General features: G+C 46.2%; 1 protein-coding gene across 1 annotated transcript; it reads right to left on the reverse strand.

The window, feature by feature from the left end:
* Nucleotides 1-7,099: 7,099 nt before the first annotated feature.
* Nucleotides 7,100-8,804, reverse strand: LOC136536072 (leucine-rich repeat receptor-like protein FASCIATED EAR2). The gene is made up of 4 exons (XM_066528484.1): nt 8,737-8,804; nt 7,887-8,679; nt 7,219-7,831; nt 7,100-7,122 (listed from the first exon to the last, which is right to left on the reverse strand). The coding sequence occupies exons 1-4, from the start codon at nt 8,802-8,804 to the stop codon at nt 7,100-7,102; spliced, it is 1,497 nt and encodes a 498-aa protein (XP_066384581.1).
* Nucleotides 8,805-16,079: the final 7,275 nt, after the last annotated feature.

Raw genomic sequence — 16,079 nt, forward strand, 5'->3', positions numbered from 1 at the left:
ATGTGGAAAAAAAACTACTGGAATAAGAATTTGACAACTTGGGTCAATTGGCTCAATGAGTGGTAGCACTTAATAGCCAATTCCAGAGTATACGTAGAGATACCTGATTTTAGAAGAGTACCAAAGTGGCCGAAGCCTACAATCCATACTCAGTCGATGATGGCTATGAAGATGACGAGGAAGAGGTTCCTGTGGCTAAATGGAATTAGGACAAGAAGACAGTAGTGGTACCAAATCCTTATGGAAGAGGAGTCGATGAGAGCTATGACTTTGATGTAACAAAATCAAACAAGCTCTTTGACTTCTTGCTTGAGAAGGGGCAGATCAAGTTATCCGATAATCATGTTATGTTGCCCCCAGATCAGTTGAAGAATAAGAAGTTCTGCAAGTTTCATAACGCTACTTCTCATTCCACTAATGAATGTTGAATTTTCCGGCAGCATATATAGAGGGCTATTCAGCAAGGAAGGCTCAAATTTGATACGCCTCAGAAAATGAAAGTTGATGATAATCCTTTCTTAGGAGATCAAAATATGGTTGATGCTAGGCTGCTTAAAGGAAAGACTAAGGTCCTAACATCAACCAAATCAAGAGAAGCTGGAACAGTCGATCCCAAGATGCAAATATCGACCAACGAATATAGGAAAATTAAGAGACGTCGCGATAAGCAAAAGAGTCGATATGAGCAAGGAGAAACATCAAAATAGGGGTGACAAAGCCATGGGTTACATCTCAAATTCTGTTGAATAAATGACAGCGGCAGAGGAAAAATGATTATCAGCGTTGGTTAAAGGATCAAGAATACCAGCATCAACTAGAAAAGGAGAGGTACGAAAGGAAATAAGCCGAATCACATTAGAATTGTTCTTTCTTCAGACATTGCTGGAATGAAGGTTTGAAGTTGCCTACCAGACATGATTGTCCAGAATGCAGCAATCAATATTGGGAGTTTAGGCAATCTCAAACCACCCGCCAATCTATCCATGTTCAAGATGTATATTATTATAATAACATGGATCGGTGCTTAAAAAATAGAAGTGTTCATAATTGGCTGGGAAAAGAGTTGTTGACCAAGACTGGGCTGATTATGAAGAAGAAGGCAATGAGAGAAAATATGTTTGGTAGGAAGGTCAATGGTGTCCAGGAGGTTTGATAAGAAGCCAGAAGAGAAGGGTGCAACGCCTAAGGAATAAAGAGTTGGAATAGGCTCAGGCATCCATTAAACCTCAAGTATGGCGTACTAAGCAAACAGTCGATAGAAAGCAACCATCGGTTAATATTCAAATGACTTTTCTGTTGCCATCAGAATTCAGAGCTCTGACAGATCAATAAGTTTATTTGGATTTTGATGAATCGGAGTATGAGGAGATAGTTTCCAAGTTGATGGTTGTACAACAAGCAATATTTGATAAATCAGTCAAGCATTGGCACTTAAATGCTTTATATATGAAAGGTTTTGTTGATTGGAAGCTGATGAACAAGATGTTGGTGGACGGATGTGCTTCTATTAATCTTATGCCTTACACCACTTTTTGTAAACTTGGCAAAGGACTAGGAGATCTGATAGAGACTGACATGATGCTTAAGGATTTTAGAGGTAATGCATCTAAGACCCGGGGAGGCAATAAATGTCGAATTGACAATCAGAAGTAAGACTCTGCTCACCACATTCTTCGTCGTCGATAGAAAATGGTCGTACAGTTTACTCCTTGGTCGTGATTGGATTCATGCAAACTATTGTGTACCATCAACCATGCATCAGTGTTTGATTCAATGGTATGGAGATGATGTCGATCTGGTTCATGCTGATGAGTCTGTGAGCATCGCAACAGCCGATCTAGTCTTCTAGGAGCTAAGAGACTACGAATGCTTTTCTAGTAAGTTATGGGAAGGAGGCTTCATTAAGATCAACAATGAAAGCCAACCGCCGATGCAAGCGATCGGCTCTGAGAGTTTGTTTTAGTTAATAGTCACGGCTTCACGTCGGCCATTGGAATAAAGAAAAATAAGCATTAGTTCTGAGTATGGGTTTAGGCTGATGTATGAATGCTAAATGGAATAAGTGCAGATCAGAATTGATGGATTTCTTAAATGAAGTTGTGTTGTACTTGATGAGATGCTTGCTCTGGATCGATCGATCATTTAACCTTTGGTATGAAAAGTTCTACGGCAAAAAATATTCAAGGGGATGTTATCCTAGCATTTGATAGCCGATTCATTTAGTCGTCGGCTCTAATAGCCGGTACCAGAAGGGTATCGCCTCTAGTTTAAAAAATGAAGAAACTTAAAAGACATGAAAGCCAATATGATATGTGTCACCTCTAGAGCAAGAAATAGAAGCAAATATGGTCGTCCACAAGGGCATTGCACTGAGACACATTTATGAAAGAACAGGAGTCTTCATTCATCGGATTATCCTAAGTACAAACTAATCGAAGACCTTGTTCACTACATCCTGAGTGGATGTAATGTCCACAATGGCCTCTGCGGCAACAATGAATTCTTTGAGCAGGTCCTCATGTCCCTCAGGGCCATCGCCCATTGGGAAGCCAGCCCCCATGGCATGGAGGTCATACCCGATCTGGACTTGCGCCGTGATTGGTGCCATCGACGCACCGTGACGAACACCATGGAGGGTGATCTCCTAAGCGTGAGCCGAGATGTCTTAGAGGTGAGCGTTGATGAGGGAACCCTAAGCATTGACAGCATCTGTGGCCATGTTCATCGCTAGTTGGAGAGACTCCGATTGCACCGTTAGGGCTGGCAATCACAAAAGTCTATCAAGATAAAGAAGGTGGAAATTAGAATAGAATCATTCATGGAACTTGTCTTACCTACCACCTCGGCGTCAGACTCAGCCAGTCGTGCTCGAACAGCACTGGCTTCCTCCTCTATCGCATTAAGGGCTGCTTAGAAGACCCCTAAACGGATCTCAAGCTGGTCGTTTTTCTAAATCGCCTTGAAATAGCGGTCCTCGGCCGCCCTCCATTCTTGAAAGAAGCACCGGGCATCATCGCCATTATATGAGTTAGAAGAATCCAACGATAAAGCCGGGGTGGAAGATGCAACATCAGAGGGTTTGTCGGCCCTAGCGAGGGGATGAAGGTTGTCATTCACGATGAACCTATAGGCGAGTCAGAAAATATCATCATCATAAACAGAGGATGTCAATCTTACCACATGTGTTGGAGGTGCTGGTTCATCGACATGTTCTCCTCTAGGACCTCCTTCGCCGCGCGCTTACCACGATTCTCCTTGCCGGCCATGAAGTTGATCGAATCAACAAGAAGAGAGAAAGGCCGCTACAGAGTTCTACGAGAGCGAAGAAAAAACAAAGAAATAGGAATGGTTGCAAGTGCGGATGTGTTCAAGGCCGGAGCTCTCGGCTGGTATTTGAAGCCATGGGATGAAGGGGTGGACGCCTCGGGTCGTGCAAAAGGCAACCGCAATCAATAGGAGGCGAAGCATCACCTCGCTAATACTGAAGAGAGTATGGCGCCGGATGACTAAGGATAGAAGATCGAAGAGCTCTCTTAATGAAGGCCGTGCTTTCAGACCTAAACAAGATTAAGACCAGGAGTCTGGAATCAGTTATTTTCAAAGTCGGCTCTTTAGCCAGAACAAAGGAAAACACAGTGAGACAACGAGAAGTGTAGTTGTCATTGATTCTATGCAAAGACATATGTTGACATACGAATTACGAGTCTAGAACATTCTAGATCGCTCTCAGCACTTCTAGCCGAATAGCATCAGCTTCTGCGATCTGTTGTTTGTTTTCTTCGGCTGATCCAGGAATGCTCTTGAGGCTACTTCGGATGGCTCTACCTTCTTTGACTTTGGCCAATGGTTCTCATTTATTTTGTTGAATGACATCAGGAATTTGAGCCAGAATGGACTTATGACGATCAATGGCAATAAGACTCTAGAGAAGGCTGGGGATGGATTACCCTTGAGGGCCAAGAGCAAAAGAGCCGAATGATTTGTTAGCCAAAGTCTATAAGAATCTTGTGATGGATGACTTAGAAGACTTGAGTTGCCTTTGGCTATGTGCTTTTGAAAAACATTGAAGCTTATAAACTAAGGATTACAAAATATTACCATTAAAAGGTCAAGAATGAGCAATTTTCTGAAGGAGATTTGGTCTAGAGAGTAAAATTGCCAATCGGATCAAAAGGATAGTAAGTTTGGCAAATGGTCACCTAATTGAGAAGGACCTTATTGGATCAAGCGTTGTGCATCTAGTAATACTTATATTTTGGAAACACTAAAAGGAAAAGAAGAATTCAGTAGAGCAATCAAATGGAGAATATTTAAAGGAACACTGCCCTAGCATTTGGATTAATACTTGACAACCAATTTGCTCGGTTGTCGGCTCTAATAGCCGATACCAGAAGGGTATCGCCTCTAGTGTGAAAATAAACCCAAAGGGGTAAAAGCCGATATAATGTGTATCACCTGTAGGAGCAAAGCAAACACGGATAAAATGATGCATATAGTATGAAGTATGAAACAAAAGAAAAATCACTCAAGACAGAGAAATTGTTTGCTAATATCACCTATTACAAACTACGGGCCAGAAAATACTTTGGCTACTATATCATCGGCCTGGGAGATAAAGCCTACGAAGTTAGCAGCACTGAAGAAATCCTCAATCAAGCGTTCATAATCCCCAAGGTGCACCACAGCTTGAAAACCATGTGGAAGGAACCGAAGTTCGTGGCCAGAATGGGCTTGCGCAGAAGGCAACGCCATGGCGGCACCATGGTGAACACCATGCAAAGCGACCTCCCTGACATGGTTTGGGATGTCATGCAGGCGAACCATCGGGACGGCGCCTCTAGCATTGACGAACCCCACCACGTGCTCCACAACCAATCAGAGGCTCTCTAGTTGGGCAGACAAATCTAAAATGATTCAAAGGAGAGATGATTAGAGTCTTGAGGATGAAATTGAAAGAAAGCAAAGGTTATGATAGAAATCTCACCCGTGATTCTAGCATCGGCCTTGCCCAACCTATCCTCAATCGAATCGGCCTCGAGAGGTGATCGACATCGAACCATGGACATAGCTGATTCTGCGAGGGAGAGACATTCAGCGAGACCATAGCCATGTCGATCAATGGAGGCAAGCAAATCATCATTGTCAATCTGCCTCCTTTGATAACAAGGGAGCTGGTGATGAGCTATTAACGAAGAGGACCCTAAAGGCCGAACTGAGTCGACCCTATCCCTTGAGGCAGTGGGGGCATCATGAGTTGTACCCTCCTAATGATGAAGGCGCTGACGCGATGATACAAGTCCATTGAGGGCCTCCTCAGCAAACCTCTTGCTATTCTCCATGATCTCAAACCTATGAAAAAAGCAGGAACTATACTAAGGACATGAAAGGTTTGAGATAAAGCGAGTTGCTTTTTATATCCCAAGCCATGGCCCGTATATATAGCTCGGGAAGGCGAAGAGATAGATTTCGCCGAGGCTGTGAAATTGAAATTAGATACGAAAACGGATCGACGCTCTGAGAATTCAGGGGACAGATAGCGAAGAGATAACATATTCGAACTTATTGCTTCCCCAAGTTACAAAATATCATGGGATGGATACAAAAGATTTACATTGATCAGCAATTAGCCCACCAAGGTTTCTTTGGATTGAAGGGAGGTCGAATCCCCATAGGGCCAAAAGTCATCATAAACCGAGTCACATAGGCCCGTTAATAAAATTATGATAGAGAAGGGGAAAAGTCGCCTACCTAACAGATGCCCAGCTGATTTCTCGATGACTAGGAAACAGCTGGAAAGAAGCTTGTGGCTTTTCCGATGGGCATTTGATTGAGCAACCAAGAGGAAGGTGTCCACACATTTTAGCCGTTGCAAATACTAGAACAGCTCTACGAGCATGGAGAGAAGACCCAGGTGATATCACAAGGATTCTTCTAACCATAGTAGTTGATTCTCTTGCTCGACAAGGTGCTAAGATGAGCGACACAATCACCCTATGCACAAGAATTCTTCTAACCGCTCAAGATCTTCATAACAAAAAGATAGACCATGGAGGGTCCGACGGAGTCAGAAGCACTCGAGGGAGCACATGGAAAAGAAACATAGCTGAATTGTTAAATTGCTCTCGCCAGGGTCGGATAGACATTTTATAGTCAGCCTGAAAAGATAAATCTAAGTGCCCATGAAGCAATGATGCTCTCATAAAAGTTTTTAAGCATGGGCTCATGAGCTGACATAGACGGCGACAAACAGTAGACCCCAGATCAAGATTATCTACCCGTGACTATGGACCAATCGGGGATACAGACATGATAATTTTGGGATAAAAATTTTATCCCAAAATTAGGGGACATATGTTTACACCAAAATTTGGAAGAAGAGTCATAGAGACTCGAAAGCTCCTAAGATCATGTCATTAAGGAATCATTTGCGTGCAGATCGAAACCAGCTGATTCGAATGCAACATCGGAATCGGCTTTCTTCAAGAAGCGCCAGCAGATAACGACAAAGGCTACGATCGGCGTCGGGACAAAGCATGTTGGACTCTACAAAAAGGAAAAGATTAGAGTACAAGTTATCTTAAATTAGGAAGGGAGAATTTTTTATTTGGCACTGAAACAAATCACTCTTCCGTATTTGGCACCGGAAATTTTGAACTTCCTTATCTAGCATCAACTTGAAAATTCCTTTCGTATATAGCACTTCCATCCATTTGATGCACTAACGATGTCAAGTGCCACCTAAAATGACATATATACCCTTCTATGTGCCAGCAGCATGTAGTGCCAGATAGAAAAAAATAAATAGACATAATGTCAAATAAGGAAAGCACAAATATGACAAATATACTTGATGCACAAGCTTTACAAATCTGACCACATTGTCATCATATCTACATAGAGATCCAGAAATCAAAACACCAAAGCAAGCATACAGAGACATTGAATAGGCTGACAAAAGGATTATCTCAATGAGGTGTTCAGATGGACATCCTAAACCTGACACAAGATTATGAACACATATGTCCCATTCTTAAACAAAGATTATCGATTTGTTAAGTAAACTTAAGAAATAGCTAGAATAACATTATGTAATTTTGTTCTAACAATCTAACAGCAATAGTTCTGCAAATACCATACAATCACAATTCAAAGAACAACAATTCGCGCTTCCATTCCAAAACGTACGAAATCGATGAAAGGAAGAGCCATAGTACTCACTCTTCGGTGGCACCTCCCCTGACAGTGATAAGTCAAGCGTATGCAACCTCCCCATGCCCCCAAGCCCTGCAGGGATCTGCCCAGCCAAGTAATTACAGGAGAGGTTCAGATACTCCAATCCCTTCATGGCAACCAATCCTTCTAGTATCTCGCCACGGAGCTCATTCCCAGACAGGTCTATACCAGTAGCTGCCTGAAGATCATACCTCAAATCCAACTGCCATGACACCGTGTTCACAGAAGCTGACACAAACAATTGGGGTGGAAGCACAGTCTCCGATGGAGTCGCCTGAGCCTGGGCCTGACCACCTCCACCGTTAAGCACTTCAGTGACATTGAACCCACCATCTGGGATGAAACTTACAAACTTATTGCTAGACAAATCAAGCCACTGGAGCAGGGGAAACGAGAACATCCAGTCAGGTAGGTGGCCGAAGAGCTGGTTACCAGCCAGTGACAAGAACTTCAAGCTCAACCATTTTGTTACAGCACTGCTGAGCTCCCCGGAGATCTCATTTCCTGACAAGTCCACCACCTCCAAAGACCTACACCCAGCCAGCGGCAGCGGAATCTCCCTAGATATCTTCAACGCGTTCGGCTGGTCATATCCCAGCTTGTTTCAGCTTGTTTCAGCTTATTCTCTCTCACAGAATATTATTCAATCATACAAAATAAGCCATGCTATAGTAGCCATATGTACCCCCAAGCTGTAGGTACAGAAGCTGGAAGCAGCCTGCAAGTCCGGCAGGCACTGAACCGGACAACCGGTTATTCGACAAATCCAGCACCTGCAAATAGGTCAGGTTCCCTATTCTGGGAGGAATCTCCCCGGAAAGCTGGCTGTCCGCGAGAAACAGACTCTTCAGGCTCCGTATGGCTGCGATACCGGTGGGGATCTCATCGGAGAAGCAATTGTGGGAGAGGTCGAGGAGGAGGAGGGCGGAGTTGTCGGGGTCGGCGACGATCCACGGCGGGACGGCGCCAAAGATGGCGTTGCGGGAGAGGTCAAGGGCAGCAAGGCACGCTGGAAAAGAGAGACGCGGGGAGAGCGGGAGGTGGAGGAAGTTGGCGGAGAGGTTGAGGGTGTGGGGCGCGGGGAGCGAGGACGGCAGGCAGGTAGGGACAGCCCCTAAGAGCGTGTTGCAGGAGAGGTCGAGCATGAGGAGCGAGCGTGGGAGGGAGCAGGGGAGCTCTCCCGATAGCGTGTTGGAGGAGAGGTCGAGCGTGCGGAGGCGACGGAGGAGCGCCAGCAGCGCCGTGGGGAGCACGCCCATGAGGTTGAGGCCCCGGAGCAAGAGCTCGGCGACGGAGGGCGCGGCGGGCGAGGGGCCTGGCGCCATGGCAGGGTGGAGAGACACGCCGCGCCAGGACGGCGAGAGCGGGCCACTCCAGGAGATGGGACCAGCGCCGGCCGGCGAGCCCGCCCCGTCGCCGCGTTCCTCGCCGGACCCGCGCCTCGATCTGTGACCATGGGGCGAGCTTGGCTGAATGTGGGGCGCCTCGAGCTAGGGGACCCGCCCCGTGAGTTCCTGGGCACCGGCGGCCGACGCCTCCTTTTTCCCGTCCTCATCTCCTCCGGCCTCCATTCTCTCTAGGGTTTCGGTTTGAGAGGTTTCGTCTCTTGTTTCTCTTTCAGAACAGAGGAGCGACGGGAGAAAGGAGCTCGGGGAGAAGTGGAGACGGACTGCGCGCGACCAAAATAAACATGGGCATTTTGGTACTTCCAGTCAAAAAGCTGACATGTCTTTCTAGTCAACTAACGGAGAGATGTCTGAAATGGATGGAAGTGCCATATACGGAAGGAATTTTCAAGTTGATGCTAGATAAGGAAGTTCAAAATTTCCAGTGCCAAATACGATAGAGTGATTTGTTTCAGTGCTAAATAAATAATTCTCTCAATTAGGAATGTTTTCTCTTAGAATCAAAGATTATGATGAGTCATGCTTAGATAGGAGCCATGCGTAGGTTTCGGGTATAAATATCAAACCTCGGCTATTGTAAAGGAACACAATCAATCCAATACAGGTTACTTACTTTTTTCGGCTTCGGCCACCCCTTAGGAGTAGGAGTAGAGTAGATTTCGATGAGTTCTTCAGCAAGTACGGTTGCATCGATTTAGTCGACCTCCACTGCTTGTTTGTAAGTACCGTCATGGCTTATACGTCTGTTCGTACGGATGCATCGATTCGGTCGACCTCTACTGTGACTCTGGTATAAGTTAGTTATTGACTCTTGTCTAGTTCAAGTATGGCTGCATCGATCCGGTCGACCTCTACTACTCGAACTAGATTAAGGTCAAGTTATCGACTCTATCTAAGGGTGGCGTTCTTTCGGATAGATTCATTAAGTTACTGATATTGCTTATTGCTTCTATTATTTATTTAATTACAGCAATATCATTTCGTCTGATTGGGATTGATCTAGATCGGCCTTATATCTTTTTAACCCATCGTTTGTTAATCTAAATTTGATCTAATCTGCACTTTAAACGATGAGTTATGGTTTATCGGTTGTTCTATGTCAATCTTAATCGTGCATAGCGTGCGGTTAAGACATGTCTGATCTTGAGTAGATCTATTGGTTAGCGAAAACCATTCCATGGTCCGTTATCATGTCCTGTGTAATTCTGTCTCACACCCTACTGTTAGCACCATGGAGTATGGATCGTTATTTGGTAGATCTATTTCTGAGAGGGCATGACCTTAACTGTGCGCTATGCCTGAATCGGTTGTTTTAGCTGGTATCGAGTGCTTTCACGAACAGTTCACGTCATGAGGCCTTTAAAGTAGAGATAGGTTGAAAGATGTGTTAGCCCTATGACCTTATTATTGTATTACGGCCTGCATGATTTTGCCTCATGCCCCACTGCTATTAGTAATAAGTTAGGGTCGTCGAGTCTATTATTGTTTCTACGGCCTGCATGATTCTGCCTTATCCCCCACTGGTCATAGCGATAGATGAGATCTAATATGTCCGTTTAATTTATCTTTATTAAATGGTTAAATGATGATGAGTTGTTTCTTTTATATAAAAAGGGATTCGATTACTTGCAGTCATTGGCTTAGCGTAAACTAAGTATTGCTGATATCTTATTGCCATTGACTAATATTTGTCTAGATAATGATATTAATCCTAAACGATAATCGATTCTTTTTACACAACCCCACGAGCTTTAACTGATTTATTCTTATGAATATGCTAGAATAGACTATTTAGTCGATCTCCTTTCATATCGGCTCTCAAGCCACACATTCGGGACTGTCTGGCAACACCGACATGTTCCGGCCTAAATTACTGATAAACTTTCTCTTCTTGTTAATTACAGGGTCAAATTGACTAGCACGTCTCGGGAGGAGTGCGCAGGATCGACCATCCATACGCTGAAGCTAGACGGATCTCTAGCTCCATTGAGCGAACCCTTCCGGCTTACTCGTGTGCCCTCGGCACGGAACAAAATTTCGTGTCGACAGGGCCATACAATAAAAAAGGACAGACCCAGTACCAGAGGCTCCCACATGAGTGGGGTCTGAGAAAGGGATAAACCGAGACAAGCTTTTCTCCCGTAAAATCTATGAAGAGGTTGCTTCGAACCCATGACCTGATGACTCAGTGAGACAGCTCTCACCACTACACCAGGCATGCCCTTCTTGAACGGGGCCATACAATACAAATGATTTTTGCAGCTGATAAGTCGACTAAAACAGATTTGTTGTGAGAAAAATATTATTTCATAACTGATAAGTTTAGACGAACAGGGCCATATCGTGCCAAGCCCCTAAGGGATCATTTGTCATAGTGTTATATTGTGCGATGCGTGCCGTTCCCTGATTCGACTTTCTGTTTAGCGTGAAAGGTTGAGGACCTCTGCACTACTCGTACACGGTAACTCCAGGCTCTAGTGGATGTTCCCGGAGGCTGGAGGCTGGAGGCCGGAGGCCGGAGGCCGGAGGGTAGGGTAGCCGAGATCAATTTGTTTGGCCAAAGGAATAGTCTAGAGGAGTTTTCCCAAGCCACCACACCACCCCGGTCCCTAGGAGGAACAGAAAGGCTTATGAACAATCGGTTAATTTGCCGGTTGTTATCAACCGTTTTTTAGGTCGTGCGATGCGGAAGCGTCAGCCTCTCCCTGCCTGTGATCATGCTGGCGCGTGTGCACATGCGATGTGTCCCTGTGCGTGCGTCCGCTCGGCTTCAGCGTCAAGCAAGCAATTATGCCGGTGCCTGACACACGAACACGAGCACGAAACACCCTGCGACAATCTCTCCTCTCTCACCTCCTTGTGTGGATTTTGTTTTTTTTTTATTTCTGAAGAATTTGTGAATAATTTGATATATATTTCTCTGATGTCTGGAATTTATAGAAATAATTTATAAATCTTTTTGAAAAATTTGGCATATATTTGTGTTATTTTCAAATTATATCACTCTTTATAATAAATTACACGAAAGAAATCATTGTAAATATAATAATAAGGTAGTGTAAATATAACTATAAGACAGTGTAAATGTATGAGAAAAATTTGGTTGATGGGAGGGGATAAAACAACCTGTTGTTGACATTTCCAGGAGGAATGAAAAATTTGTCTCGGTGCCATCGGAGTGGGAGTTAAAAAATGCAAGGCGGGCTTTGACGGCAGGAAGACAATACGGCCTTCACGTGGCCAGCCCATCCCAATTCATTCCTCCAAGTAGAAGAGCAGGAAATACACTCATGCACGTGCAAGCCACACAGGTGAGGGGCAAGAGCGACAGGTGACAGTCCCCAACAGAACCAGCAGTCGTTCAATCAAGACAGGGGAAAAGAAAGAGAGAGCAACTGAGCAAGCGGTGGGTCTACGCAAAAAAAAAAAAAAAAGGATCATCAAGCAGTCGATCGAGCACCAACTAACCAAAAGGTGCTGCTGCTTATTGCTTAAACAAACATCAGCACCAGCTCTCCCTCGCTCAGGTTCGCAGTTTAGTAGCTTGACGGCCACGAGGACAAGGTGCGCGGACGGACGCGGTTGCGGTTGCGGTTGCGGTTGCGGTTTGACTCGCCGTCTCGCCTGCCGGGGCCGGGGCCGCCCTCGCATCCTATCCCAAGTCCGCGACGTGGATGGAGGTGGAACCCCCGAACCCACCGACACCGACCGACGCTTTCCCCGTCGTCCCGCCCCGCGAGATGTAGATGCCAACGGTGGCAGATCGACACGACTCCCAGCCCGCAACGAAACGACCCGGCGTCTTCCTCGGCCGGCCTCCCGTTCGATGGCTTCGATCGCTTGCCTTGCTCGCGCCGTATCCGTGATCAGAACCGGACCGCCCCGCGCTGTTCCAGTACTACACTAGTACACTAACTTTTTCTCGTAATAGCCCGGCTGTTTGCTGGTTGGTTTTTTATAATAGCCTGGCTGTTCACTAATTGGTTTCTGAACTGATAAGTCCGGCTGGACTGATATGCAGGCAGAGGACGCGCGAGGCAGTTGGTGCTGGTGTTTGGTGAGGAGTCTGAACGGCATGTGAACGAATGGAGCTTACTACTTGCAGCGTGCGCGGTCCGTCAAAAATCATCGAAAGTAATCAGACGAGGCGCCCAAAGTACACAAGACGCACCTTAGCTGGCGCTGTGGCGCATCATCAGAGCAGTAAACTGTGAGATGGAAAGGCACGTCGCACTGGAATTCGGAAGGCAGCAGCAGCCAGCCAGCAGGGAGTGAAGAAATCCGACGGCCGGCGGTCGCTTAGCGTGGAGACTAACCCACGTCAAGCGACCGTACCTGCCCGCGACGCCTCAGCCCAAACCATCTGGAAAAGTGACGCCTCACTTTACCCTGCACACTCTGCCTCTCCTCCCTATAATAATAATAATAACAAGTCAATACTTCAACAACCAAAAACGAAAAGAAACCCTTACTAATTGCTCGATGTAATGCAACACCTCGTTTACACGGTTAAGCAAGAGCTAGACAGCACTCGAGGCTAACATGGATCCGTCAAGGAGATACCAATACTCGCTTCTTCCAACCGCATGCTAATATAAGAAAGAAGAAATCATTTATTAGCACCCTCAACGGACCGAACGGACCAGTAGTCTCACAGGAAAACAAATCTCAATTGGCACACTCTCACTTCACCAACCTCATGGGGACTCCGATCACTAGGACCCAGTGTCATAAACTGGCACGAACTAAACTACACTCGACATGTAGCCTGTTCGCTGGATGATTTCTGGGCTGATAAGTCCGACTGATACTGGTGTGTCGTGAGAAAAAAATACTGTACCATAGCTGATAAGCTCTGGCTGAAATTAATCGGTGAACAGGCTGATGATGTCACGAGAAAAGACGTCGGCCCCTGATGGATTCATAGGTATCTTCTACAAAAAAAATGCTGGACCATTGTTAAAGATGATCTGATGCAGGCAATCATGTCTTTTTACGGTCACCGTACTTCAAGGTTAAGCCTAATCAATGAAGCGAACATTGTGTTACTCCCAAAAAAACAAGACGCAGTTTCTCTGACGGACTACAGGCCAATAAGTTTAATCAATAGTGTGGCCAAAATCATCACGAAGATTTTAGCAAATAGGCTAGCGCCTCACATGAACTCGCTAGTCTCAAATGCTCAAAATGCCTTCATCAAGAAGAGATGCATACACGATAATTTTATTTATGCACAAGGGGTGATCTAGCTCCTCCACAAAAAGAAAAAACCGGTCCTCCTCATAAAGCTTGACATCTCAAAGGCATTTGATTCAATAAATTGGAGTTTCCTATAGGAGGTTCTTGAAACTTTGGGGTTTGGCACCAAATGGAGGTTTAGCACCAAATAGAGGGACTCGATTGCTGCAATTCTAGGCACGTCCTCCTCAAAAGTTCTAATGAATGGACAACAGTGTCAGCTCTAAACCGGTGTTCTTGACAGCCGGTGAGCCTGCAATCGTCAAATGCAAATCACAGAAGCACTCAAACACAACGTGAACACTTGGGACACTGGGTTTTGGTGCTGCGAACTGCAAGCAGCGTTTTCTGTTCTTTCTCTTCTCTATTTATTCAGAGTTACGGACTATCAGGACCACGTAGTGGTCAGGCGCGCACCGTGCGGCGAGCACGTCCATCCCCGTGCCCACGATGCCGCTCAAACACCGGTCATCCTCAGGACGTGCGAGCTACTCCCGCTGCTACTTCTACGCGAGATGGCAACCACAGATCAGTGCTCATCCGCATGCAAAACTGAATAAGAAACATGCAGTCCTAACTAACTGAGCCAGCCAATGCGCTAGGATTACTACTAACATTTCTCCTCCTAATTCTTGCGCATGGCCTGAATGTTAATGATGTCGATCTTGGACCGCAGCTCGCAGAAACGAACACGCCCCAAAGCCTTCGTCAGGATGTCTGCCAGTTCCTCAATAGTCCCAATGGACTCAAGCATCACCCGGTTCTCCTCAATGCATTCTCTGATGTAATGATATCTTACGTCGATGTGTTTACTGCGGTCATGGAAAACTGGGTTCCTGCTCAGTTGAAGTGCAGACTCACTGTCAATTTTCAGACTGAAGGCCCTGCTCTTCTCACCTCTGAACTCGGCAAGCAGACGGGCCAACCAAACACCCTGGCAGGCTGCAGTGGTGGCAGCTATATACTCGGCTTCACAGGAAGATAAAGCCACCACCTTCTGCTTCTGAGACTGCCATGTGATGATGCTGGAGCCGAGGAAGAAGATGACTCCAGTGGTGCTCTTCCTTGTATCAATGTCACCGGCTAAGTCACTGTCACTATAGCCAATGAGATGAGCTCCCTTCTTCCTCTGATAATGGCAGCCAAAGTGCAAAGTTCCAGCAACATATCTCAGCACCCTTTTGACAGCCACCATGTGCTCTGTAGTTGGGTTCTCCATGAACCGACTAATGTACCCCACAGAGTAAGCCAAATCTAGCCTTGAATTCACCAAATACCTGAGAGAGCCCACGATGCTCCTGTATTTTGTGGCATCAATAGAAGGAGCAGAGCTGGACTTACTGAGTTTCAGTCGAGGTTCCATGGGGGTATGGCTTGGATTGCACCCTTCCAGCCTAGTAGTCTGGAGTATCTTCGCAGCATTAGCACTCTGACAGACTGAAATTCCTTCTTCAGACTGAATCACTTCCAGTCCGAGATAATACCGGAGAAGGCCAAGGTCGCTCATCCTGAAAGTCGCCTTCATCTCCTCCTTGAAGATGCTGATGTCGCCTGGATTGCCACCGGTGATCACTAGATCATCAACGTAAACGCCCACGATGAGACGCCGTGCGCCCGCACCGCGGAGGTAGACAGCATGCTCTGATGTGCTTCGCGTGAACCCGAGTTTGATCAGGGACTCATCGAGCTTGGAGTACCAGGCGCGCGGGGCTTGACGAAGTCCATAGAGAGCCTTGATCAGGTGCAGCACCTTCTTCTCTTGATTCTTCACCACGAACCCCAGTGGCTGCTCGATGTAGACATCCTCTAGAAGCTCACCATTCAGGAAGGCAGACTTGACGTCCATGTGATGGACTGCCCACCCTTCACTTGCAGCGAGCGCGAGCAGCAGCCTTACTGACTCCAGGCGAGCCACAGGCGTGAACACTTCATCAAAGTCAATGCCTTGGCGCTGCACGTATCCCTTCGCGATGAGCTGGGCCTTGAACTTGGTGACGAGCCTGGCTTCATCCCGCTTCGTCTTGAAGACCCACTTGAGGCCGATCGGGCGCACGCTTGGTGGAGGATCCACGAGCTCCCAAGTGTCGTTCACCTCAATGGAAGTGAACTCGTCGAGCATGGCATGGCGCCAGTTCTCATGTTGCAGCGCCTCCTGGAACGTCGTCGGCTTAGCTTCACTTGCAAGCAGCAGCTGCTCCTCCA

The sequence above is a fragment of the Miscanthus floridulus genome, chromosome 2 (assembly GCF_019320115.1).
Source record: "Miscanthus floridulus cultivar M001 chromosome 2, ASM1932011v1, whole genome shotgun sequence".
In the NCBI taxonomy this organism is placed as follows: Eukaryota; Viridiplantae; Streptophyta; class Magnoliopsida; order Poales; family Poaceae; genus Miscanthus; species Miscanthus floridulus.

Excerpts from the sequence above, each read along its gene's own strand:
- LOC136536072 (XM_066528484.1), bottom strand. The coding sequence starts at position 8,804 with ATGGAGGCCGGAGGAGATGAGGACGGGAAAAAGGAGGCGTCGGCCGCC. Across the intron at positions 8,680-8,736 it reads GGTGCCCAGGAACTCACGGG|ATCGAGGCGCGGGTCCGGCG; the intron begins GCGGGTCCCCTA and ends CCATGGTCACAG. Across the intron at positions 7,123-7,218 it reads AGGGGAGGTGCCACCGAAGA|AACTATTGCTGTTAGATTGT; the intron begins GTGAGTACTATG and ends TGGTATTTGCAG.